General features: G+C 47.1%; 1 protein-coding gene across 1 annotated transcript in view; it reads right to left on the bottom strand.

Moving 5' to 3' along the window:
* Positions 1 to 13: 13 nt before the first annotated feature.
* The window catches only part of ABTB2 (ankyrin repeat and BTB domain containing 2), a 130298-nt gene continuing 102820 nt past the window's right edge, over positions 14 to 27491 (bottom strand). The window contains exons 4-17 of the mRNA XM_009949453.2: positions 22685 to 22837; positions 16744 to 16909; positions 13333 to 13422; positions 12760 to 12861; positions 10579 to 10675; positions 9211 to 9346; positions 7286 to 7512; positions 6530 to 6708; positions 5394 to 5499; positions 5171 to 5273; positions 4433 to 4523; positions 2566 to 2634; positions 1589 to 1702; positions 14 to 211 (exon numbers count right to left, since the gene is read on the bottom strand). Coding sequence (XP_009947755.1) covers positions 14 to 211; positions 1589 to 1702; positions 2566 to 2634; positions 4433 to 4523; positions 5171 to 5273; positions 5394 to 5499; positions 6530 to 6708; positions 7286 to 7512; positions 9211 to 9346; positions 10579 to 10675; positions 12760 to 12861; positions 13333 to 13422; positions 16744 to 16909; positions 22685 to 22837 — 1831 coding nt within the window. The remainder of the gene's footprint in view (positions 212 to 1588; positions 1703 to 2565; positions 2635 to 4432; positions 4524 to 5170; positions 5274 to 5393; positions 5500 to 6529; positions 6709 to 7285; positions 7513 to 9210; positions 9347 to 10578; positions 10676 to 12759; positions 12862 to 13332; positions 13423 to 16743; positions 16910 to 22684; positions 22838 to 27491) is intronic.

Here is a 27491-nt window from a genome sequence, read left to right as displayed (position 1 = left end):
CCTCCTTCCGGCTTCACACCCTGGAGGTGACGTACACAGAGTGCAGGCGGCCGGCCAGGGCTCGCTGCAAGTCCCGCAGAGGGTCCAGGCCTTGCACTTTGCTGTTCCTGCTGTAGATGAGCTGTTTGAACGAGTCCTGCTCTAGAAGAGAGCTCATGTGTTTGAGGAAGAAGCCCTCGCAAAAGGAGGCTAGTTCAGGTGCGTTGTGAATCTGCAGGAGAGAGGAAGATCAGTTAGCCTCTTCTGTGTGTCAGGACAGGCCTGAGCCTCTTCTCATTCCTCAGGCTTTTCCCTTTCATCTTTTCTAAGCCCAAAAAAGGACAGTAATAACAGTGAAAAAGCACCGGACGCAGGACCGGTGATGGCTGATCGTTTCTTTCGGTGGTTTTGCAGGCACAGGCGTGAGCAGGGAGGCATTCAAGCTTTTTTAATTCCTTCCCCTGATGGCCTGCTGTTGGCAGAGCCACTGGCCTGCTCTCCAGTCGCTGCCTCTTAAAGGAGCGGAGCAGCTGGCTGATGAAGTGGCCAAGATACCTGTTTGGCTGTGCAGGCGGGGAGCTCGTGTGCCCCAGCACAAAACCCCGCGCTGCCAGATGGCGCGCACAGCTCGTGGCAATAAGAACACGGGTCACGGGATAGGAGCCTCACTCCTAGAAAAAGGAGCAGAATGTAGGAAAACGGGGATGTTACACTTCTAAAACACAGGAGGTGGATTTCTGCCTGTGATCTGGTTCGCTTTGCTTCAGAACCAGCGTGGGTAGCTCAGTGAGAGGAGAACAATTAAGTGTCAAGAAGCACTGTGCACCACCCCACCCCCATTTCTGGGAACTTCGTGCAGTCAGTTAAGGAAAAGTACTAGAGGCCAGTAGGGAATGCTCCTTTCCCCCTATCGCTCCATACTGTTAAATTTTAGGTCCTGAAAGAAACCAGCCTGAGTTCCGTGGAAAAAAATGGCCCCGCGTGAGAGTCAGGAAGCGAAAAGCATCAGCGTGACCCTACACACGAAGTAAACGGGTGCGTTCGTTGTTATCAGCCCTTTGTGCAGCCTCTCTGCTTGTCTTTGAGGGATCTGACCCTGCAAGCTTCCAGGCACGGCGGAGTATTCCCCTATAATTTTATTGATAACGTGGGTTATTTGCTATAGAGGTGAATATCTGTCACCCAACAGAGTACAGGCCAGTTCCGGAGCCGTAAAGAATTTGTTTTAGCAGCTGAAGCGCTAGGAAAGGGTTTACTTAGTTGCTGTGCCGTGATCAATTGCCCCTGCTGCTCTGAGGATCTGACTCCCTCGGGCTTTGCTGGATGATGTTGCTGCATCAGCCTAAGACACCTCACCCCCGCTCTGCAGGGATCGCGCATCAATTTCCTACATGATTGCTCCAGACAAGGAAACATACGGGGCTGGGTTGGCCTTTACAGGCTGGAACTTGAATACAGCATCTCAGCCCGCTCGTGGCTGCGGTTGGGACAGAGTTACGGCATCGTAGGTGCCCGCTCTGTGCCCGTTGTATTTAGTCACCGAAACGAGACTGCAGAGAGACGCACACTGTTTCATTGTGCTGCTTAAATAAGGCAGTTTGGCATATACCTTGGCGTATTTATAGATGTTAACAGAGTTCTCCATGCTGATCGTCTGGGCACAGAGGATTTCACAGTGTCTCTGGAGACCATCCAGTTGAAACAGGCTGGCAGCTGACAACAGCTATCAGGACAAGAGAGAAGCTATTTGAGATCATGAGCCCTGAAAGGCTTTTAGGGAAGGGAAAGCAGACAGAACGGATGAGTTCCTCTCTCTCTGACTCCCTGATTTAATGGCCAAGTCCTCATGAAAGAGCAGAGAGGCCACTCGATGCCTAGCTCGAGCTCCCCCCGTAGCAAAGGCTTGCTCCTCCTGCACGAAGTGCATTGGTGCTGCCTTCTGTCACCACGCCGTACGAGCTCTAGGCTGCTCAAAGCCCCCTTTCCTGCCCTCAAAAAAAAAAAAAAAAAAAAAAAGCTGTGTGTAGTATTTAGCTGCAAGCTTTGATTTCACCAGACCACTTGTGACTGAGCAGTTATCGTAAAAGGGCCTGGCCGTAACTGGGAAGGGCTCTTAGCCCAGCTTTGCAGTGCCATCAGCTGCTCTGCCCAAGTTCAGCTTGAAATGGGTCGTTCCTCTGTGATCTCCAGCCCCTGGGTGTTTGGCCTTCTGCGGGCACCAGAGCTGCTGAATCCGCTGCACCTTTGCTGTGCCCCACCAGAAGCGCAGCTCGCCTGCTTCCTTCTCCCAGCACGGAGAGGACGTGGTGCAAAGGAAGCTTCCACCCAACTCCAGGTTCCAAAAGCGCTGTAGTGATTTACCCCCCCCCCAGCTGCTGCCCACCCCCCCAGATCTCATGGACATAATAAAACATAATTAATACGTCTTATTTCCAAGCAGCTCCGTGGTTTGAAACTTTAAGCTCATTTCAAAGCGTTAAGTATATTCCTGGAGTGGAAGTTTGCTGCTAGCTCCTGGATTTTGCCTTTCAAGCCCTGTTTATGCCCCAGTGCACTTGGCAAGACTTAAGAAGAAAACACTCTCACCTCTAAGATATCAGTGGTGGGAATTTCCATAGATTCTGTTCCTCCATAGTATAAGTACTGCATCAGCATCTGAAATGGGAAGAAGGCCAGGCGTGAAGCTGTTATCGCTGAAGGCACAAGAGGCTGTGACTGGCTGAGCTCCCCTTCCCGGGCAGACGGGAATCGCCTGGTATGCTGGCTCTCGCCTCCGCTGCTGGCTTTCTCCTAGCTTTCCCAATCTGCTGCTTTCTAACGCTCTTTTCTTCCTCGGGCTCTGAAAAAGGGCCCTGTGGAGGATTTTTAGGCTGAGGGTGATTGAGCAACACGATTGTCCTTGTGAAACGGTCCCTTGGATCCGGTCGTGCAAAGCCTTGCAGGCCGGTCGCACGCAGAGCTGCCAGAGAGCCGGAGCACCGAGGCCGCCACGCCACGAGCACGTGTGTCTCGGGGACCTCCCAGCCACTTGCGTCCCCTGCTGCGCTTCTCATCAGCTTCCAGCCCCCCCATCGGGGCCAGAGGAAAAGGCCTAATTATTTGCAGGGGGAGCAAGAGGCGGCTTCTGCTCTTTGATGTGCGTGTGCACAGCCCCAGCTAAACCAGCGCTGCCGTATCTGGGGAAGGACGAGGTTTGGTGTGGGAACGAGGAGCCGTGCCGGGGTGCTGGGGGAGCAGGTGGGGGGACGGCAGGCGGCGCTCGCCCTTCCTGACAGCAGCGGGAACAAAACGAAGCTTCTGCTTTTAAAATTGCCTTCGTCGTGTAAGGGAATTGCAGGGGAGCAGAGCTGCTTCCCAGCAGAGCCCGGAGCAGGACACAGATCGCTGGTGGCTCAGCCTCCTCCCTGCACCGTGAGATCGCTGTGGAATGCCGTCACTTCCTTAACTCGTCTGATTCTATTTACCGTCAGATCGTTTAATTCCGTGCAGTATTTCACTGATTTCACTGTTTCAATTCTTTTTGATTTGTTGCTCTCCCCAGTGAAGCACAAGGGTTTGGTTTTTTTTTTATCTTTAGAAACCTTTTGATGTAAAAATGTGGTTAGGGAGGCTTGTTTCAATATACTCTTACTGTCACGGCCTGAGCTGCAAAATTTGGGTGTCATCTACCCAGCACAAAACCTGTATAGCCCAGATGTTCTTACGGTCAGCTTCATTCCCGCCACGTGAGAGGACGGTACTGCTGACCGACAGCTTTGCTGTTGGGTGTGCTTATAAAAAAAGGAAAAGCCTCCACCCTGTAGTGAAACGGTTCCACGACCTGTTCCGCATTTCAGATTTCCCTGTTCCGTACCTCTCTCCCAAATGTGAAATGCGGATCTGGAATAACGTAACTATCCCAGTTCACTGACTCCTTTTTTTCCCTTCGGTGTGTGTTAAGTAACCTGCTTTCTCTCCATCACGAAGGAACCTCCCTTCGGTCCGTTAAATTCGGAAAGGTCACAAAAGCAAAGTGCAGTTCTCCGTTTTGAGTCTTTGTTGACAGGGACGCCGCTGATTTCTGATCATGGGATCGCAGTTACTGTGGAGCCTGGCAGCCCCCCGGCTGTAAATACGGTTACGTTTTGCTTAGCACAGCATGAAAACGGTGCCTTGAAAATGGTGCCTTTAAAGTATCAAACTACTTTCAGTAGGTGACTAGTTTCTCCTGCTTTATGGAGGAGTCAGCTGCCTGGTAAGAAAACAGTAATGTGGGCTGGAGGTTTCTGTTTTCAGGTTGGTCCTAGGTGAAAAGTTTTGACAAAGATCAGAGTACTCCTGAAATACAGGTGTGTTGACTTGAATTCCATCTCTGCTTGTAGATGATCTGTGATACTAACCCTTGGCTTAGCCTGAGCTTCCAAGTATGTGAGAAGACAAAAAGAATAGAGAGCAGGTAGAGTAAGTTACGTACCTTGAAAATATTGTATTTCATGTCGCTGATTTCAACGGTCTTGCTGCCATGGCTGTCGTGTTCTGTTTTATTGGTCATTAGCGTCTTAAACCTGAGAATGGTTTTAACAGATCTCTGCGTTAGTGCTTCGCACGCTCATTACCTATTGACAAACTGCCTAAGCAAGGGGAAAACAACCTTCTTGGTTGCAAGTTGAAAATTGAAACATTTCTTTCAATTGTCATTAAATCAGTTTAGAACTTCAGGGTCAACTTAACCTGTGAATTGCTTGAGTCTGATCCAGTCGCACCCTGTAACAGCTGCAAACTACCACTGCTGTGCCGGTAACGGAGGAAGAAACTAATAACTGGAAGTGGAGCAGGTCAGGGGTGAGATTTCCAGGAAATCTGGAGCAAGTGTAGCTCTGGCTGGCATACTGAGAGGGGAATGGGAAGGCAGGGTATGTCCACTCCAACTGCTGCACAGGTTTTTAGGGATAATTACTGGTGAGTTTATGACTAGAGCTCTGGGAATCTCTAACACATAGCAGGAGTGGCTGGACAAACTCATCTTTACTCTTCTGCTATTCTTAACAGCAGCAAAGATGATGTGGCTTGGCCCTGCAGACCTGAATTATGGTCTGTAGTCCCTGTCCTTAGCAGCTGCCTTACTGCAGTGAGTGCGTGGGAGCCAGTCACGCGAATGAGGGACTGAAGGGCCCAACCTTCCTTTGACACTTAGCTGTGGGGAACGACTCACCTGTTAGATGCAGTAACCAGCAGGACTTTGTGTGCATAAAACAGCTTTCCTTCTACTAAGAAAGTTACATCAGACATTTCTTTATTGTTCAGAAAGTGAGGATCTGTTCGGGTAAGAAAAAAAGAGAGGGTGAGTATTTTTTGAAACTGGATGCTTTAAAAAAAACAAAAAACAAAACAAAAACCAAACCAAAAGACCTTCGCTGTTTTGGTGAGCAGCTTACCTAGCCGAGCTGGCAGGGTCTTTCGGATTTCTGGAATGCTGGGTATCGGACTGCTGCCGTAGCAGTGGGTGAAGATGGCTGCGAGCTGCTGATTGATGGAATCATTCTGTAAGGAGGAGGGAACAGGCATCATCAATCGGCACTTACTTGCTATTGAGCAGGTTTCAGACACGCTGTGACAGTTCACTCGAGGCTTAGAGCAACTGCACTCTACAAGAATAACCTCCAGGGGGACGAGAGCATGATCTGAACACGTCGGCTCTGACAGAATTCTCTCAGCTACAGTTTACGGGCCAACCTCTGGCAAGGGGAAGAGTCCATCAGCAAAAGCTCCTCCTTCCACCTCTCTGTAAGGGCTGAGCCCCCAGTCGTGTTCTCAGCAAGATCTGATCTGTGATACGAGCTCACTGTCAGACACCAAGCTCCGGTTCCTAGTTTGCAACTGGCTTTAGTCAGCCGCTTACAGCTCCCGCGGTTCATTTCAGGGACAGTTACAGCGTGTGTTGCAGTGACCAGGTAGGGAGGTCCCTCGAGCTGTTTATGCTCCTCAGCTTCCCCCCTCTGCATGCCAGTGTACCCGTCCAGAGCAGAGGGCAGGCGTCCCCTCCTAACGCCGAGGGCAACAGCCTCTTGGAAGAGGACGTGGTAGAGACCGGGTGGACTTCTCTGCAAACGGGACAGCTAAACTATGGATCACGGCTGTTCTAGACATGCCTTGAAAAGCAAGGAAAAAAACCCGTCATAGGCACCTTTAAATAAAAGACAAAAGAGAAGGAACATGTCGCTGAACAGAAGCATTGTTCAGGAAACTCCCAAAAGATGCACTGGGAAAGCTCAGTTGCCCAGTGCTGTACTGGTAACTCTTCCTGTTACATTCACGTGGTTTCAAAAGCCAGTTGCTGACCTGGACTTGAAGAGAAGAGCTTTCACTTCTATTGAAAGCAGTGTCCTCACTGCGAGGACTGCTTTTGTGGGCTGTACGTGAATGTAGAGAAATGCTGCCGGGGCCATTTTCATACGGTAACTCAACAGGGACTTTGTGTGGGCCTTCACTTGTTCTTCTTGAGCCCTACCTTGGACAACAGCAGCAAACACACACTTGATTTTGATACAACTGTTACAAAACTAGTAATTACTTTGCTGGTTTTGAGGATATCAAACATGAGCTGCAACCCTTCATTAACCAGTTCTTCATTGTAGTCCTCCTCTTTAATGGTGACAAATTCCCGTAAGAGGGACTGTACGACGGAGTAACGAGACTGGTAGAAGGTCGTCCGCAGTGACTCGATCCACACGTGGAGCTTCCACGGGACTCCTGTAGCCACAGCAAGAAAGACAGTGAAAGGTGATGATTTGCTGAAGTACCTGGGAGTAGATTTTTCTCTAGATACTAAAGATGAGTGAACTGGGTCATTGACAGGTTAAGTGATTTATCTACAACGGCAAAGGACTGGTACCAGGACCGTAAGTTGGAACTTTCTGCTGATGGTAAAGGACCAGAGACCCCCTATTGTGTATTTACCTTCATGATTAGTCAGAACTACAAAATGAGTTTGAACTGAACTTGTAGGCATCCCTAACCCTACACAAACACGGTGTGAGGGCTGTTCTCCTCGTGAGGCGTCAGTGTCTGACAAAGAGACATGCCTTTGCTTTTGATACTTGGGTACAGAGGCTCCAGCCAGAAATGAGGCACATCCCAGATCAGTAGGAATTTGAAAAAAAACTTGTGAGGAGCCTTAACTGCTTTTTTATTTAAATTAGACAGCTGGTTCCCATAAGCTTGGGACAGCTTTGCAGTTGGGGTTACGGATTCTTCTCCAAGTGAAAGGGACAGAGAGAAAAGCTTTTTACACCTTAAATGTGCACAGTGCTTAAAAGAAACACCTTACCAAGTGCCCTGAGCTCCACGGTGATGTCTACGTAGCCGTGCTCAGCACTGTAGTACATGGCCTCCTGCAGAGCCTTCATTCTTGTCTTGCATAGCCTGACTTGGCCCTCGCTGGAGCTGCCCTGGCTGGAGGTGTCACTCTCCACTCCCTCGGCTAAAATCTCCTCCAGTGAGAGGACATCTCCCTTCAGTTGCTGGGGCTGGGTCAGGAGCTTGCGCAGAACATTCCTGAGGAGGCAGAAGAGAGATCACTTATTAATAACTGAAATATCAACAATTTAGACAGGACGGTGGTGATTTGGGTTTAGGGGTCTGGCTTAGTAAATAATAATTTCCTTCCCAAAGACAGACAGCTGGCAGATACGGAGCAGCATTTAAACCATTTGTCCTTCCCTATCCCACATGCCAGAGATTGATGCCCTGGTAGCAAGGGCAAAAGCATGGAGTGTGCTCCGGTACCTTCGCAGTGCCAGGGAATATTTCAGCGTTAGGGCAAAGTGGGTTTTACTGCAGTCTGTACTTTGGGTAGAAGCACACTGCCTTCTGCCAGCCCTGAGCGTGGTGACATCTCGAGCTCTCAAGTAAGATTTACCAGAGTGTCTGTTAGAACCCTGGCTGTTCTCCCAAATGACCATCTTCAAGCACTGTTATGTTGGTTGAGTCAGACCCACTTCCTGTAGCAGTAAATAGAAACCATAAAAAAACCGATAGTTCTGCATCACTAAATCCAGGGAGATTTTTTTTTGGTTTGGAATTTCACACAGCAGTTGCAAGAAAGAAGCCTTCTTGTTTGTGTCCAGCCACTTCAGAAAGCTTGCATCATTGGTGTCCCTACAGACAGCTGGAGCCATCTGCAGCAGACATTCCCATCCCAGTAAGTCCTCCCCAGTACCCGGCTGTGACGCTGCATTGCCGCTAGCTGGTGCTGTCTTTGCACCCACACCACTCGGTCTGACTAAAACCGGTTAATTTTGTGCTTTAGGATCACCCTGCCCCGTCCGACTGGAGGACAAGCCTTGGATTTCACAGTTTGCACGGTCAGATGTTGCAGAAGGTTGTGGGAGGGGGGAACAGAACAGCGTTTGTGTAGTTTTACGCTGTAAAGAACTGCATGGGGCCGTTCCAGCTTTGCAGAGTTCGGGCCTCATTTGAGCTTGGGGTATTTTCCCTGGGGTATCCAGATCGGCAGCGTACCTGGAGGTGCAGGTTTGGCATGGCTGGAAAGCACAGCTCTGTTCTATTTCATGTGTTCCAAGTCATGTCTTATTTCTAAACAACTACCCTGAAAACAGGGTTGGAAAGCCCAGGCTGGCTTTTCCGCATTTTAATGACTGATCTCTTGGTCAGCCCTCCAAAAACCAGAGATGCACTCAAGCAAATTCTGCCACAGATTATTTTAGCCACCTTGATGTGATTAGATTCTGTCTGACAACGTGAACCACAATCTCACAACCTACCCAGAGGTGGAACTTCGTCTGCTCACGCATGGCCTAGAACAGCTCCTGCTCACTCAGTGCTGCCGAGCCAGAGCAGCAAGTGAGAGAATAAGCAAAAAGCAAACAAAGGCCTTTCTGTTGTATTTTGTGCTTTTGACTAAAATATAATCCCTTTCTTTTGTCAAAGTTATAGTTGCTGAATAGTGAAAGCCTTGCATCATTGTCGCTCAAAGGGTTGTAACAGAGAGCAACTACCAGTTTAAAGAACCTTTCAGTTCCCCAAAACGCTCAAAAGGCACGACCTACCTCGGAATAGTCTGAGAAACTGTGCAGCGTTAAAAAATGGGCACTCTCAGGAGAGTCTTAGCGCCATCCCCTGAACTGCACACCCAAGGACTTGGGCTAAGACACGTAATACAAAGGCACACGGGAAAACCTCCAGCGATAGCCTCAGGCAGAAAACTTGTTCTGAACACGAATGGAGCTTTACCTGTGCCCGTGCGCAGCTGAGTGACTGAAGCAATTCATGTCTTCATGAAGCGATGAAGACATTCCGTTGACTTCCAGCATGCTCAGGAGGGGATCAGCACCCCTACTCAGCAGTAAGCTGACCAGCTCGTAGTTCCCTAGGGAAAAAGGGACAGAGACACAATGATGATTCCACGGCTGTTCCCTCTTTGAAAGCGTGTAACACAGAACTGGTAACAGACACTGTACCAGCAGCTTTTAGGCTACCAACTAAGGCCTTCAGAGCATCCTGCAAGTGTGCATGAGGCTTCGTAGCACCTCAGAGAGAGAAACTGAGTCACAAAGCACTTAAATTACCTAATAACACACAACTAGCTAGAGGCAGAATGAGAAGAGACTTAAACTGGTCTGGCGCTCTCAATACACCCCAGCAGAGATGTATGCAACCAGTTGAACGAGGATCAGAGTCTCGGCCGTTCGGCTGGTGGCTGAGGTTATCAGAGAAGGTCGGACGGGAGCTGCTCTATGCTGCACTCGCTGACCACAGCTTCGTAAACCCACCCTGCAGACAAGTATGTCGGTGCAGTCCACGTTCAGCCAGGCCTCCTTTCCACCAGTGAGTGGTGGGAAGAGACCCAGCACAGTGAGTATCTGTCACTGGGAGGGAAGGAGGCCATTTTTTCTCCCTTCAGTGAAGCCTGGAGCAGAGCAAGCCAGAGACTCGTGTTCATAAATGCACAAAAATGACGCAGAAAGAAATGAAGGAAAAAAGTAAAAACAGAGGTGAAGTGTTGAAAAACAACAGGTACTTTTAGGCTAGCACAGACTTGCTCACAAAACGCTGAACTCTCCTCCTGACAGGCAGAAGAAATGCAGAATTTTACTTGTATTTACTAAATTAATAAAACAAATTTCTTTATATAGCAGTTATTTTTCTCCAGGCTGAATTTTAACTTGTTAATTTTTGCATCTGGAGGTTACTTAGATCCAAGGCATGCCTGGACTAGACAGTAGCTGGTTTATGTTCCTTGACAGTGCCCCCTGCAAAGGAGTTGTTTCAGTCAGCTCTACCATGGAGGCCGCTGGCAGGAGGTGCGTGGCGGGAAGCATTTAGTGCCCATCAAGCTCTTGCTGCGTCACGGCAGCTTCAGCCGCTGCCAACCCAGCTGGGGTTCCTGCTAGTGTTGAAAAAATGAAAAAAAATGCTGACCTTTCAGGAGCCAGCTCCCTGTGCTGCCCATTTGGTACCCTTGCTGTGCCCAGGGCACTTGAGAACGCAGTGCCAAGCGACCCCTGCTGTGGTTTACGGACACCAGCCCCAGGCGTGAGCCGGTGGTGGTTATTCCGCGGCAGCAAGAGGCAGAGCGTGCCGAGGCCGCGCTGAGCTCACCTGCTGCCGAAGCCAGCTGAAGAGGGGTCTCGGCGTAGTTGTCCTCTCCACTGTTCACGGCAGAGCCCTCGACGTGGGCACCAGCATCCAAGAGCAGCTGCAACAGCCACAGGAAAGACCAGGAGTTGAGAAAAGAGCAATTCAGAAGGACAAAACAGAAGGGGCTGTGTGTTCGCAAGGAAAACCAGCAGACTCATCGGGAAGAGCGCACGCACACAAAGGGACCATCTCAAAGCCTAAAGCAAAACATGGGCCACCAGGCAAACTCCTCTCGCGGTTCTTTGCTCAGCCTAGGGCTAAAGTCCCCACGTGAACGTCAATTTAGAGTTTTCTTTCTTTAGCTTTACTGTGCTCTCCAGACTGAGTTTATGCTGGAAAGGTGCTCAGCTGGCAGCCTGGAGAACATCACCTCCTTTCTTTTTTTTTTTTTTTTTTCCCATCTCCCTTATGAATAGGGTTTTGCAATTGTAATTTCCCAGCTCGGAAGAGCTCTGCAATCAGCGCTCCTCTTCAGCGTGCAGGAAGTCCAGCTTAGTTTCACGCTGTGCGCAGGAAACGAAGTTCCTCCAGGGAATTAGCCCTGGGGGCCAAACACCCCTCTGGGTCTCTCCCTGGCAGCTCCAGTGATCTGCCACGCACAAAACCTGCTGTCATGGAACGCACCGACCTGCTCAAAGGAAATGACCCCCCTGCCAGACGAAGGGGAGAAGGTTACGAGACGACGGGGACCTTTCATGGCCAGGCAGAGCTGGCAGACGGCATCGGGGCACCCAGAGCACCGCGTGCAGGTGCCGACCGGTGGGTGCTGCCCCTCTCCCGCGGCAGGGAGGGTGAGCCCTGCCCGTGGGGGCATCACCAGCGCTCGGCTGCAGTGGAGGTTCTCCCACTGCGAGCAGGAGTCCGGCTGGCCATATCCTGTAACACTGTCACCGTTTAACAGTTTCAGCCATCCCCAGTTAGTGACGACCTCGGCCTTGGCACAAACAGCACGTACACTCACATTTTTATTATAAAACTTTTGGCAGAGCACACCTGCTGGTTCGTTTCTCTCTCTCGAGGTGCCAGCTATTCCATGCAAGCATCGCACAGCCGACCTTAACTGGAAAGGATTTATACACCGATTTCGGCAAAAAGCTGACATCCACCCTTTTAATAACAATTGCTGAGTGGAAAAAAATTAATGTAATCTTTAGAAGTTTTAACCAAAATAAAAGAAACAAACACTGTGGGTAATGCAGTCCAACAGGAGCTTTGATATACTTTGGCTACGTCTCCTGGGAGAATCAGGCTGTTCTCGCACATGTAAATGAAGGCTGTCCAACCTTTGTAATACCAAAGGCTGCCCTGGCAATTTGCCGGGTGGAATCTCATCTTTGTAATTAATTACAAATGTATACAAACAAAAATGTGTGTGTGCAGCCTCCATTTGCTTACGTCTTTGGGTTTTTTTTCCCCTTTGAGCAGAAGGTCAATTAAATTCCCCAGCAATTGACTATCTGCTCTGATCAGTTTTGAATGCCTCTTGAAGCTGGGGTAGGATTTCCGGGATTCCGCTGCCCCCTGCATGAATTGCCCAGAAAAGAGAGCAGGGAGGATGCGAGAAGCTCGACTCCCACGACAGCTTAAGTCTCGTTCATGCAATTCTCAAGGATTATAAAGGAAGTTACAGGTCATTTGCTGCCATTAGAGCAGAAATCAGCATACGCTTAATTTTTGCACATGTAAATGTATAAAGCAATTAACATCTAATGTCAGAAAGCATCCTGATCAACCAGTCCCTCTGTAACTACTCTGTATGAAGCATTAGTTTGTCTAATACCAAAGAAATGATTGTGCAGCGTTGTTCTGGAAGTGGTAAGCCACGGACCAATACTGAAACCAACGAAAAATAAGAAAACATACTGTGGGGTATTTTTTATCAAGGCCTTCGCTAGAAATTACGTCATCAATTCACAGTTCCCCAAGAAAAGCATCAGTTGCATTCTCCTCATTTTCAAAACATGCAGTTTTTCACTGGTTTTTAGAAGGCTTCCACCAAACAGCACACGGAGCCCGTCTCGGACCTGTGCTCGAGGAAGCCTGTCAGCGAGAGGGCTGCCCAGCACCCAGCTCACAGCGCTGCGCTTCAGTCCCTCTGTGTCTCCTGGGAAGGTGCCCGACCGGGGGATTCCCTCCGCTTACCTGAACCACAGAGATGTGCCCGTGTAACACAGCGAAGGTGAGAGCGGTCCAGTGCCGGCTGTCGGGGTGGACTGAAGGGTATCGTGGCGAGGCACTGGGAACCTGGAAGAAAGGAACCAGGTAGTTACCAACCGCTGCAGCCTCTGCCTGCCGTCATCTTTAGATTTGTACATAACTGGCTTTTTTTCTCTGTAAGTGACAACCCCAGGGAATGGTAACTTAGGCCCATTTAGAGCACTGCCAGCACTAGTCACTCTGTCCAGTCCCCTGGGCCTTTTTTAATGGGCTTATTGGTTTCTCCTAGTGGCAGCTCTTTCAGGAGGGAGGCCCCTTTACCCTCACCGTGCCTATTAGACTTGCCAATGCCAATCATAATTGGAGCCACTGAGTGCTCCAAGAGGTTTTGAAGGTTTTCTTCCCCCTCCCAAATCCCTGAAGCAATGATTTCTGAAAGAAGTGGCTTGCTCAGAAGCTTCCAGAAATGAAGCCTTCGGTTGCTAGGAGAAATTTCATAACTGCTCTTGTTAAGTTTACAGATGAATAATTATGAGGAGAGGGTCCTCTGTTACTCACTGGTATATCTAAATTTGCTCCAGCGTCGATAAGCATTTGGACCATGGCTTCGTCTCCAGCAGCACAGGCGTACATTAGTGGGGTCATACCCTTCAGGAAGGAGGAAAAAAAAAAAAGTTATCTTTCTGTATCTCTTAAGAGTGAAATTGTCATGGACACAGTGAGTGTGATCTTAACATACAGTGTGTGTGTGTGTGTGTGTGTGTGTAGGGACAGCATATGCCTACGTTCAAGACATTTTGGTTTCTATGCAGAGTGGGCACAATGCGCTAGTGTTGGAAAGTGGTGGGGACAAAACATCAGGGGACAAGACTGCAAGAAGACAAAAGGGATCACTGAAAATCCCAGCCGTGTATTGTCCACAATTCTTGAGCTGCCAGAAAATAAATGCCATTTCTTGGATCATTTGTAGCCAGATGAACCGAAAGCAGAAAACAACACAAAAATACGCAAGATGAATTTATTTGGCAACTTACCCCCATTGCTAAAATCCTATTTGCCACAATATTTCAGCATTTCAATCCCATAAATCTCTCTCTCTCTACTTAACCAGCAAACCATGACGGCTCAGAGATGAATTATGAGAGAAATGAGCCTTACTTAAGGAGTTCATTCCAGAAGTAGCCAAGGACAGAAAGGAAATGGCCTAGTAAAATCCATTCCTGCTCACATCCTACAGTTTCCCCCGCTTCTTAATCACTGTGAGCATCTGAATTTTTCACAGGCAGCATCTCTGAGCCTCATTGTGTAATAATACAGTTTCATCTTCAGAGATGGACGTGGATCCCATACTAGAATTGCAGCTCACACAGAGGAATTCTGATCTTCTATCTGCAAAGGCGTCTTTTCCAAACAGCCACAATTCCGAGCTTCCTGCATTTGAGGCAGTTACAATTGCAAAGATTGGGGGCGGGGAGGGGGGGAATGGCTGGGTTTGGCTTTTGGAGAGCTTGGGAGGATCCACTGTCATAGACAAGTAAACTTAATGGAGAACTAAAAATTCTGGTCTGCAGGCACAAGCCCATAGTCACTGCCACTGTCAGGGTTCTAAAACTACCAGGTTTGTACAGATTTGCCTTACCTTGCCTTTTTTTTTTTTTTTTATTTTTAGTATCAGTTTTGCATTCCCTGCTTGTTCCTCAGTGTGCAAAGGGAATGTTTTCCTAAACACCTCAAATCCTGTCAAACCAGAGTGCTGCTGGGTCCCCACTAGAAGGGAATGCAGGGTCCTGCTCCAAACTCTGAATTCAGATAGGTTCTGAGTTCTCTCCCTCTCTCTGAAAATATCTCCACACACACACACGTAGAAGCGGGTCTGAACACACCTCAATGTGGGACACGCTCACATTCTGAGAGTGGTGAAAATCTGCAGCTGGATCTAAAGCCAGTGTGTTAAACGAGTTCAACAGTTCTGTCTGTTGTAGGATTTGCAGCAAAACTTTTGCTGTACTTGTCAGGTGAGAGGTGGACACCTCTTTTTGCGGTGCCGCAGGGGTGCCAGCCTAATATGCAGTATTTAAGGCTCACCATGACCAAAAAAAAATCAAAAACTGAGCTTACCAGGTGCCAGCGTTAAACCTTCTATCCTAGGACAGGACAGAGAGACCTGCTTTCTGTTGCCATGCCCAAGTCAGTTTTCCCAAGTTTGGGCATCTGGCTTTGGCTTACCCCGTCACAGGACGGGCAAAAGCAGCTAGCTGCCAAGTTCCGGTTTGGGTTCGTATTCCAGCTATGGCAGAGTTCACTGACAGAGGCTGGAGTTAACTCTGTCCGGGAGTGGTAGCGCAGTGGAAGATTCTTGCTTAGCTGCAGAGATGAGTTGCTCCAGAATCACTTAAATGGAGACTTTCAGACAATGTCTCCAGAGGGAGCCTGTCCTGCCCTCCTTGGTCCATGCCAAAGCACTGCTTGGGGACGTGGGAGCAGCGTTCTGCAAAGAAGACAGAGCCACCAGCACGCTACAACCCCCCTGTTCACAGTAGGACTGGTCAGAGAATGAGATCAACGGGATGACAATGAGACCACAAGGAAGTGACAGCAGAAACTCCTCAAACTTGGCAGTGAGTTGCCTACAGAACGCAGGGTCTCCATGCATAGAAATGCCAAACAGCCCCCAGTTTGCTGGCTGGAGGGAGGTAAGAAACACCCCGCAGTGAGAAGTGATGGTCTCAGCACCAGTGTCTGTGGTGTTAGCACAGTAAGGTTCACCATGCGAAACAATCTGCTTGGAGAGAACAAAAGGCCTCAGGGCTACATAAACAGGAGCTGCAAAAACTTACAGAAAAAAAAATACAGAAGTGGCAGACCTTCATAATAGAAATCTGCCACCTTTGTCACTTTAATAAAGTCGATATCAAGGGCACCTATGATGTGATACCTCACCTCTGTGACCACAAAGTGTCTTGTATTGGATATGTAAAGAAGGCAACAGCACACCTGCTCGTGCAGTAGTTCCTGCTGGTATTTGTGCGTACATTCACACTTCTTTCAGACTGCAGGATCGTGGAAAGCGCCACGCAAGATGTGGCAGTTCCAGAATTTGGGCTGAAGTGCTACTGCAGTAATGTGCTGTCTATGAGAAAACCTCTCTACTTGTAAATCCTTCCTACTGCTAAATATCCTTTGTTTCTGAGACATGACAGCTCATTCTCATTGCTGTGACAGCTATAATGAGCGTTTATTTGAGAGAGGTTTGGGGTTTTTTTTTTAAATTAAAAGCTAATTCAATGCACTGAACGATGCCCCAGAGAACAGACTCTGCTGTTACTTGATGGAATTGACAGCACAAGCAGAAGCAGCTAAAGACTCCCCAGACTACCAGATCCCTATGGTTCCTTGTAGCTGAGCAGGAAACAGGTCAAAATGAAAAAAAAAATAGACATGATGGACTTTCAACAAAGCTGATACTGACTGATACCAATGCCACTGGGGTTCTCAGGGCTGTTTCTTACATGCTAGACTGTACTGAGAACACGTACCTCACTTTGTGCCTGAAAGCCATCAGCCAGTAACACCTTTTGGTCACTCATCACTGACCCAGACTGGATTTGGGCTGCTGAACCAGAAGAGAGTGTCACTGGCAAAACCCACTTTGTTTTGACATTGTTCTTAGCATTAAGACACCCTCAGACTTTCCATTCGCAGCCAGCTATTAACCTGTCTTCCATCAGCGTCCGAGACAGACCGTCCAAGGAACAGACCCTCATTCCAGCTGATAAAGAAACGACTCCCTCAAGGCTTCGACTGGGTTTTGGGGGACGTTAAGGGATACATTTTCAGGCTAAAACACAAGCCAGAATTAGGAAAGCCTTGGAGAGGCACCTAACACGACCTCGTGTATTGATTTGCCCCACAGAAAGAACATGGAATTTGCTCATGCAAAGAATTTGTGTGTGTGGTTATACGGCACACCTGATCATCCATGGTGTTCACCCCGTCAGGTCCCAGTGCATCGATCGCTTGGTTGATCAGATCTGTCCTTCCGCAGTTTAGCATTCGGAAACCCAGATCCTGCTGGAATTTTTCAGTAGCAGCCTTAGCATCCAGTCTGCGGAAGGAACTAAAGCAGCATTCAGGTCTGTGAAAGACAAAATAATGTTTAGCCCCGTCTCCTACAGAAATCAGGCTCACGGATTTTCATGGGTTTACCTATCATATACCTTCCCTACTGCATAATCACTTCTGAAAAACCTGGCTAACTTCACTCATGCTGGAGATGGAAGTTTCAGTTCTTAGAGAAACACAGCGAGTTCATGCAAATACTGCAAAAAAAATTAAAAAAGGTGTCCAAGCAGAGAAACCCCGTCGGTGCCCTCCTCCGAGGCAAAGGCAGGAAGGAGTCTTTATTCCTTGCCAAGAGCGGTATTTTCCACCCAGCCCCTCACTCCAAGGGTAGCTCTGGATCGGGCACCGCTTCGGGTACATCTTTGGGGATGCCAGAATACGCCCGTACCACGGTGGGCACCCAGCAGCCGGGGTCACGGCAGCAGGGAGGTTATTGTGGTGGGACTGGTGTCACACGCTGCAAGCCTGCAGCAACCACTTTTCCTTAGTTCCGCTTCTCACAAAAAAGACCCCACCAAAACCCAGTTGCTTTAAATAATGAGCTGTACATATTTTGGGTATCGTATTTGTGTTTTCCTGCTTGTTACAGGATAGTCCATCAAACATAGACAAAAACATATTGCAAGGAGGAGAAAGAGGTGGAGAGAAAGCGTATCTAATAAATAGCAGTGTAGTTCCAGGATGAAACAATTATGCTGTCTACCAGGCTAGCTATTATTTTGAAAGAAGATAATGATCCTTATGCTTTTCTGGAAAAGAAAAATCAAAATTTAAAAAAATTATTAAATCAGAATAAAATTTAGGTAGTGGAACATTCTCCACTCTTTTCCAAGGCCTCAATAAAAGGAAGTGCATTAACATTTCCATGAGGCTCTACGAAATCCTTATCCTTCAGATGACTATCAAAGGAACTTTATCTTATCTGGAAGGAGCCCAGGGATTACTGCAAATCCTCTGGTGATCTGTTCCGAGACCTCTGAATTCCAGACCTGGAAGTGTATCTCCTGCACTGAAGGAGCACTGCCAAATCGGAGGTGTCTCCTATCTCAGCCGGGCACTGATATGGTCAGCCCTTTGATGTTATTTCAGGGTGAAGGCCTTCTCTACTAGTTGTCTGGTTTTCAACACAGGCTCTTGTGCAAACTCTCAGTGAGTGAGATACCAGCCCGCCAAGTTCCTTTGAAAAATGAGATTCTTTCAACAAGACTAACCTCTTCTGGAAACTTTGGACAGCCTGCCAGATAAGTAAAACACTCATCACTTGACGTGGAAGATTCGGGATGAATCTTACTCGCGTTTTAATTCAGCTGGTCATTTTTTTAATGCCTCTGAACTTGCACTGGTAGCGGATGACAAATGGTGAGCAGATGCTATGAACAATATGCTGAGTTAACAAAGATCCCTCCACAGCCTGGTGACTGGTCACATCGTACAGGGGAAACCAGCATCTCACCACAGCTGCTTTCAGAAAGGAACTACACCAGGGTACAATTTGGGGAACAGTCAAAGTGACAGTCTTGGAGTCACTAAGCTCTTTAGAGATACATCTGCAAATAAAACTTGTCTCCGAGGCAGCTGAGCACACCAGGAGACAAGATCTCTGAAGCACCCCGACACTAGATTAGGATGTGTACAGTACAGAGCACAAGAGGACAGTAAGGTGAAAGCCTTCATCACAGAATCACAGGATGTTGGGGGTTGGAAGGGACCTCAAAAGACCATCTAGTCCAACCCCCCTGCCAGAGCAGGACCACCTAGAGCAGGTCACACAGAACGCGTCCAGGCGGGTTTTGAATGTCTCCAGAGAAGGAGACTCCACACCTCTGTGGGCAGCCTGTGCCAGGGCTCTGTCACCCTCACAGGGAAAAAGTTTTTCCTCATGTTCATGTGGAACCCCCTGTGCTCCAGCTTGCACCCGTTGCCCCTTGTCCTGTCACTGGCCATCACCGAGAAGAGCCCGGCTCCATCCTCCTGACACTCGCCCTTTACGTATTTATAAATGTTGATGAGGTCACCCCTCAGTCTCCTCTTCTCCAAGCTCAAGAGACCCAGCTCCCTCAGCCTTTCATCATGAGGGAGATGTTCCAGCCCCTTCATCATCTTTGTGGCTCTGCGCTGGACTCTTTAATTAATGCTAGAAATATATAAATCCTAGAGCTACGCTAGTAAATTATTCATCTTGTTCTACTAAGGTAATAGGTACAGTATCACAATGCTACAATATTACATAGAATATGATGCAATGACTTTGTATAATAATAATAATACGAAGAAAAAGGAGAAGAATAATAAACCTATGCAAAAAAAAAAAAATCAAATCACATCACTTGAAACCCAATGAACCTCAGGAAATAAAGCATTTTTGAAGGGACAGGACCCGTCTTTGCACATTGTTTCTATTTTGCCGACAGGCACAATTCCACCCCGTGCTATGTACAGGCACTGTTGGAGCGGGGGCGGGACACAGGACGACAGGTCACTGATGAGCCCTGCACAGAGCTGTCAGAGAGACCCAGCAAAAAGGTGGGCTGTGGTTCTTGGGGCAGAGCTGCCAGGAGGCCGCTTCAGGCACAAGAATTTGAAGCTACAGTCTGTGAGCTTGACTCTTGGGGGATCTGCAGGCTCAGCGAAGCGAAGAACTGCACATTCGCTGTTCTGCAGCGGTGGCTTGCCAGCACGCTCTTCTAGGATAGATGCAAAGTCGCTTTTGCTTTTAAGAGCGTGATAAAAGTTAGAGCATCCTACCAGAGCTGGGGGCAAAGAGCTCACACGTGCACAACTGCTGCGCAGCAGCGGTAACCACAGCAGGTTTTCCATGTGTGAGCTGTTATCCTGTGGAGAAGAGGCAAACTCTCGCACGCTTCCCAGGGTAAAGCCTGCGCTCCTGCAGTTGCCCGGACGGCAGCTCCCACGTACGCCCAGCCGTGCCCGGGGGGCTGAGCTGAAGGTGGACTGAGAGACATCAGGGCTGAGGTCCTCGCTTGGGAAGGGAGAGCTCAAAGAGGGAGCAGGAGCCTGGTGTGCTCTTTGGGTTTCATAAGCAGGAACTACTACTGTAACTAGTGGTAGTGAGTGATTTAAATTTGGCCTGAAGTGAGGACAAAGTAACAATAATTTAAAAAGCAGCATGTGATAACAACTTAATAAAATCCCACCACTTATATTTAAGTAGGTGGAAAAGATACACAGTTCTCTGCAACCTCTCATTTCCCCACTTAGGTTACCATTTAACCAGTCGCAGGCGAGTACTGAGGATGTTTATACATTGTCTGGCAAACAAACTGAGAGCATCGTATTAGAAGGCTTCATCCACTACGACACAAACAGTTCTTGTGGAAGACTATACTGCCCAAGCAGTCTGTGTCAGAGGATGGATATTAGAGGTCTGAATTTCAGGTTACATTAATTATACTTTGTTCTTCTGCACAACTTCTCTTTCAGGGATTTCAACACACCCTACCTGATGCATCACCACTGCAAGGAACTATCATTATATGACTTTTAGGCTGCGCATCATGAGGAATAGCGAGCTGCAATTTGCCTACAGTCACACAGCAAGCCAGGAATAAATCTGGCTCCAGCTCAAAGATTTCCTTTTCCACTCAGTGTGCTGTAACGTCTAGATAAAAATGACTGCTGTAAAGGATCATATAAGGGGCACTGGGTACGAGGCAATGCTCTCTCCTCACGTTTTTTTTTCTGTTAGTTTAAATCTTTCATACAGCAAAGGGACAATGCTGTGTCTCTCATACCACGCATCACAGAACATCCTTAGACCTCTGAAAATAAAACTTAAGCAAGACAGTTCAGAACAAAGATCTGATCAAGCTTAACTTTGATTTTGTCCTCTGCTACAAAGGTGATGTGTGTTACTTTAAAGCTGAGGTTGTTTCACCTGCAGGGAACGCACACTGCATACGTCCCTACAGAGGAACAGTCTGGTGAGGTGTGAAAGGATCTTCGTTTTCTTACAGAATCGCCATTCTTTCTGTAGTAACAACCACCTGGATCGAAACCTCTAACATACTCCTTCCCTGGACCAGTAACCCTTAACAACCCAGCAACTGAATGATCTTATGCCTGAATATCCCACATAGGGTGGCTGAGGCCCTTTATACCTGCTTCTCACTTTTATTTATTGCTTACGTTATTTTGGACCTCCCAGGTTTCTATTGAGACTTTCATTTCATAGCTGTGTCATTATGGGTTCAGTCTGGAGTTACTGCAATGCACCCTGTTTTCACAAAGGCCATCTCTACGTGTTTCCTTTTAGCTCACAGCAGCAGCAAAATCAAACACTCAAATCCCTGTCCTCTTTTTTGTTTGTTTTTTTTTAAGGTATATGATCTATAAAGTACAGGATTATCTGTGCTTTGTATGTTAAGGTGCACAAAATTCCAGTGCAGAGATAGGGTGGGATGCTTTTGAAGCAGAAGGTTTGGATTCAGTTTTGAATTCAAGAGTCTTTCTAAAGGAGAGACTGAAAGAAAAACCATGGAACTGTCTGGAAGCACTTGTGATGAGGTTAGTCTTCTGCGGTACTGCTCACAAAAGAATTTCAAAGGTTTTGGCAAGCTTTAGGACATATGTAAAATTATTTAGCCCATATAAAGTTGCCTACATTAGAACCTACCATCCACACGTAAGCCAGAGTGGTGTGTGCTTTAGTTGACACAGAGCACACGTACACTGGCAGAGAAAAGGGAGAAGAAAAGTGTTCCAGGACTAAGTGTACAGCTCCTGCTTTGTGGATGCCAAGTTCAGCTGCTCCCTTCCAGTCTGAAGCCAAGGAGTTTAAAGAACTGCTGAGGATCACCTGTTTAACTGAATTAAAGCTTAAGTGAAGACTGGCAGCACTCTCAGTCAGTCCGGTAACGCATCTCAGGAGAACGGCAGGAACCGAGAGCTGAGAATAAGACTGGGAGACAGCTGCAGCCAACGAAACAGTCAGTCATCTAATTGCACCGCCAAACTCACCAACTAGTTCAGCTTCACATTAGGTTTTGTGGGTAGTAAGTACTACCTTTCAGTTCACAAATGGGGAGACACAGGGATGGAGCAAAAAGAAAGAGCCTTTTTGGCTGCCAGCAGGAAAAGGTAAAAAACAACAAAAACAGATCCAGGACTCCTGATGAAAAGCCTCTTGTTGCTTTTGTTGTTCATGAAAACTAATTGTAAGAGTAATGGTGTATTTTTATCTTTTCAGGTGATCATTTCATCACTTAAGAGCACGATAAAAGTATTATTTATCGTTACTAATGTGTCCTGCCTTCTCATTTAGCCCAAAGGTATTTAGGGGACAAAATTCATTCAAGAAACAAGAATTTACCTTATACTAAAGTTCAAGATGTAACCCTGATATCAAAGCCAGTGCTAATGACAGCAAATTAAAGGACTACAAACCTGAATAAAATCCATATAATGTACTAATGAACCAAGCTAATACTAAATCCCTGTTCAACATATATGTGAGGGGACTGACAGTTTTCATCAAGATATCTCAAAAAGCAAAGAATAGCCTTGTAGTTAAGGCATAAAAGAACCCCCAATACTTTTATTTCAAGCCTTCTCTGTCTCATTCCTCCTACATAACTTTTGGCAAGACAAAAATCTTCCTACCCCTGCTGCAGCCTTTGGCCAAAGCTTCTCTAACTCTTGGAGTACTAAAAGGTTAAGCACGGTATCGCCTGTCTGGTATTTTGAGATCTGGCTCCCAGGAAATACAGTAAGAAGAACATTATAAGAAGTCACAATTACTTTAGCTGCTTATAAAACTTTGTCCACGTACTTTAGCTGCCGGGGCTCGCAGTCCAGTCCAGGTAAGAGCAGGCGGGCTGTCTGCCTGATATCATCGCTGTCCACAGTTAAACTGCGCCGGTGCTCAGCGTAGGTGATCGCCACCCTCATCCACTCCATCAGCGGTGGCAGAAGCATGAAGGGTCTGTGCAAACAAGGAAGAAAAAAAATCCATCAGAGTTAAGACTGGCTTGCTGTCTTGTACCATGGTGCAAAAGCACACTTCATCGCTTCCTGGGCACGCCTGCGGGAGGCTGGCACGGGTAAAACCCAGCGGCAGAGGCAAACTCTGTCCCTGTGCTCAGCAAGACTGGCAGGTCACAGCAGGTGGAAGGAACTGGAACTGCTCAGCCTTGGGTAGCTGAACTGCTTCGTACCCAAAATGGGGTCATGCTGGGACATGCTGGTTCCAGGCAACACATTTTACCAGACTGAATGCAAGGGCCCTACTTCTACCAGGAGCTGTCGGTCGGGCCCCCCCAGCTGAAGTGGCCGATGATTTGTTTTGGATCAAAGGGCTCGCTCTCATCTCAGGGGTGCAGCTTAAGATTATATTGGGTCTGTTGTTCTACATCATCCACAGGTACAGGCTGCTCCGCCGCTTGCTTAGGAACACTGAAAATATTCTTGATTGTTTGAAACTTCAGTTAAACCGGGCTAATTCAGTACGACCTCCGCTGATCTTTACGTTACATTATCGCTATCTGACGGCTTTTCACATCCTGCAATTCTTAGGTGCAGAGCTCGGGCCTCCGTTTTCGCACAACTGACCCTCTAGACCGCAGCAGAACTGTTGCAGCTATGTTTTAATGTGACCTGTTGTGCTAAGGAGGAATAAGTAGAATCAAAAAAATAACTAACGCAGAGTTATTCTGTGCAAGAATGTACAACGTTACTTCAATTATAAACAAGTTGTGGAAACACAATCTCTCTGTTCCCAATTTGTACAGCATCCAACACAGTGAGGTTTGACTTGATAGGACGGGTTGCAAGGCAATAAAGGAATAGAAATAAGGTAATAAAATAGCAGCAACAGCCATTTCGGACTAGCTTAGGAAGAGGCCCCGTTTACTCCTGCTATAAGAATGAACACAGTACTGAGATTACACAATAATATACGGGGACCATAATACTCTCACACACAACATACCTCATCCATCCTCTCAATATACAGCCAGACCGATCTATCATTTGCTTGGTTTTTCCCGAAGGATACCTGCCACCCTGGTGGAAGGCTCAGAAGGGCCAGCTGTAACTGAAAACACTTTTCCCATTTCCAGTAATGAATTCATTAACGCTGGGAAAAAAGCCCTTTTCATTTAAGCATTCAAAAGAAAGTAACTGATGGGAGAAGGTACCAATTCCTTTACAAAGTTCAGAGAAAAAAACCATACATACGAGAAAATATAAAATGATTTTGGCATTAATGAAAGGAGCTGAACCTACGAAAGGCATTTTCAAAGCTGTGCAGATATACGTGTGCACACATATGTGAGCACAGTAAGAGTAAGCAGCACCAATCCCGTTAGAAGCCATTTATCAATAATGGGATTTGCAAGCAGAACTCCCTCTGTACGACTTTGAACATCCTTCAGGGTGGAATAACTCAACTCTCTAAAATATGTGCCATCTGCTTCCATTTTGCCGGTAGCAAGGTGCGCTCTAACACGCTGCCATCACCTCTTTACAAACCAGTGCACCACTTTTCCCTCTGCTCCTTCTCTTCCTGAGTAGCGAAGCAGCATCTACAAAACCAGAGGTCTTTTTAAGCATCTGATCAATCCTGGATTGCCAATGCAAAGGTGTTTTTAACAGGACACCTACTTGCTGCTTTTACCAGTTGACTTCTATGTCAAACAATCAAAATATCAGGGCTGCTACATTCATCACTGAAAACCACCCAGTAGCTCATCAGTTGAAAGACTTTCTGGAAGTCCACCTTGAATCCCCCAACCCATTTAGGCTTTCTAACTTGTCCCAGACATGTGAGATGGGATGAATCCCTCCAGCACAGCCAACTCGGAGTTGATGGACTTCCCTAAGGGAAGAGCAGCAATTCACAACAAGCATTTGGGAGACACCTTTCAGCAGTCAGTTCCAGGGAACTTCAATCCTTACCTGGCCTGCAACAGAGGCATTTATACCTTTTAAATGCAGGCACTTAAGGGAGGAGCCTAAATTAATTATCCAGATTTTCTGACTACTCAGCAGAGCCTCTAGGATAGAATTCAAAGCTCCCAAGATGCGGCAAGGACAGAGAGGCAGGCTAGGTAGGCTAAAAGCACCAGAATTTCATCCTCAAAGATGGAGTGAACACCTCAGGAGCGATGGAAAAAATTCACAAGTGAATGCATCTACCACCTTTTGTGATAGATAAGGTATTTAGGCCACATCACAGCTTCCCTGACCCTTTCACGGTGGGAACACCGCTGGACAGAGAACCATGTCGATCCAGCACAGTCCTGATCATCTTATTAGGTAATGAGCCAAACCTTGGTAATTGTTACACACAGCGCTGGGCAGGAAGAGACTGTGGTCAGCCAAAAGAAAATACCATTGAGTCCGCACCAGAAATAACACCTATCGTGAAGAAATTTCCATTCTCTAAAATAATCATACGTGCCAAGGTTATAAATGGCTTCCATGCACAAGCAAACCTTGACTGTGGAAAACCTGGTTTGGGAGGAATAGGAAAGAGAAAGTTTTTTTTGTTTGTTTATTTTTTTTTTAATCTCAACAGATTTTTCCAAAGGCTTTAAAACTCGCAGCTCAACAGACTGCCTAGTTACCCTGTGCCCAAAGGAGAGCAGGCTTTGGATTGCAAAAAGAAATGTCAGGAAGGATGTTTTCCTCATGCTGCTGTCAACCCAACCCCACCACCTGCATTGCTGTGCAAGTTGGATAAATCATTATTCTATCAGGAGCGACTATAATGCCTTCAATTTCTATTTTGTTGTAGAAGCTTTGCTTCTCTTGAAAATTTCCAGCTTGAGGATGGGCTTTCCAGTCTCTCCCCTGACACACATACACGCCTCTTTAAGCAGCTATTTCTGGGCACGCTCGCAGGACCAGCTCTATTTTACTTTGCTCACTGACACTACATCAGATAAGCAGTATTATCGCATGATCTGAGTGGAAAGAGATGCAGTTCAACTAATGAAACGCCAATATCGGGTTGCATTGCACTAAAAATAAATGCAATTATTATTTTTCTAGAAAATAAACGCAATTATTGTCCCTGTGGCCCTTAACATGGGCATCTATCTGCCTCTAGGGAAACACTGATCATTTCACAGTCTGAAAAACACTGGAGGAGGGGAAGGGGAGAAACCTTCATGGAAAATTAACTGGGAGATGCTGCAAGCTAAAGCATTGATTTCTATCTGTGCCATGTTCTGTACTGTGCATTTTCCTCTGGACTTTCTGACATTTAGAAGCATTTGGCAGCTCATTAAATTCTGCACATGAAGTGATCCAGCCCTGGGAATCTGTCACACTCGCAGCAGTAGTTCACTAGGGACGCACACTCTCTGTTTTCCATGAAGACAAATGCCAGCATTGCTTTGTTCCATTTCTTGTCATGAAGTTGTCTTCGAGTAACGCTACATGTAAACTCGGGAAGCACACAGCAGTGGAAAGTCAAACGGACACTGCTCATCCACTATACACCTTGTAAAGAAACACAGCCATGTCTGATATGGTCACATGCTGTCAGTATTTTATCCATAGATTCTTCGAAATTTTCTCCATTTAGAATTGGACAGCCGCTCCCTTCCCAAGGGGATCAGGGTGAGATGTGCTCTGCAAAAGGCTGGACTTTATTGTGGGCTTTTTCCCCTCATTTGAACTAAAACACGTTGTTTTATTTAGACATAACCAAGAAGGATGATGGCAGCAGGACCTAGAAGAGAAATTATAGCAAGTTGTAACTTTTTTTCCTGGAAAATGTACTACACTCATTTGATTAGAATGGCCTAGGACATGACCAGCATGTGGAGATCATGTGTGGCAGTCCTTGAGGAGATGCTGTGGGATCACAGACTTTCAGTGTTCACTCACGCATCACAAAGAAACTAGTCCTCAAAGCATGCTCTTCTGAGGATTTTTAACAGCCCTGGGGCCAAGACATTTTTGGCAGAGGGAGGTTAATTGTATGCAAAAGAGGAAAGACCTCTACAGGCGTTAGAAAATAACGTCATCCTTCCTCTGCACTGAGTGCTAGACAATGCACTTGGAGCTCGGCTTTCAGAGGTGAGGAGCACCTGCTACCTCAGAGGAAAACAGTAGGTCTTCCCAGAAGAAACAGCCGTGCTATCAAATCCCTCCCCTCCTGCCTGGGTCCCCAGGAGGGTCCAGTGACAAGACTGCTGAAGTAAGGAGGAGCAAAGTGAGGAGAAGCCATTTTCCCTGCAGCCACCTCTCTCCTCCTCCTCTATTTTTGGTTGTCTCCTGTTTTGCTACAGCAAAACAAAGAGGGAGCCAACAGTGACAGCAACATCAAGAAAGAAAAACCTTGTTCTTGTAAACAAGAATCTCCTTCTTCTAAAGCGGGAAAGAAAATACTGTCCTAATGGAAGCAGGTGAGAATGGCCAAATTTGTCTCCCTCCTGGCAGTCTGAGCTGGTCCTGAGACACACAGTCTCCCACCCAGCCTGTCCCAGTGTCTTCTAAATGGTTTGACTAAACAAGCTTTCTCTTCCCTTCATTTGCTAATATTTTAAATACATGCAAACATTAGCATCTGTAAATATCAGAATACTTATGGTCAGAGTAGGCTAAGCCATAACTCCCCCATATTT

This window comes from Leptosomus discolor, chromosome 12, assembly GCF_034619465.1.
Source record: "Leptosomus discolor isolate bLepDis1 chromosome 12, bLepDis1.hap2, whole genome shotgun sequence".
Classification (NCBI taxonomy): Eukaryota; Metazoa; Chordata; class Aves; order Leptosomiformes; family Leptosomidae; genus Leptosomus; species Leptosomus discolor.
This window is presented reverse-complemented; position numbering and strand designations above follow the sequence as displayed.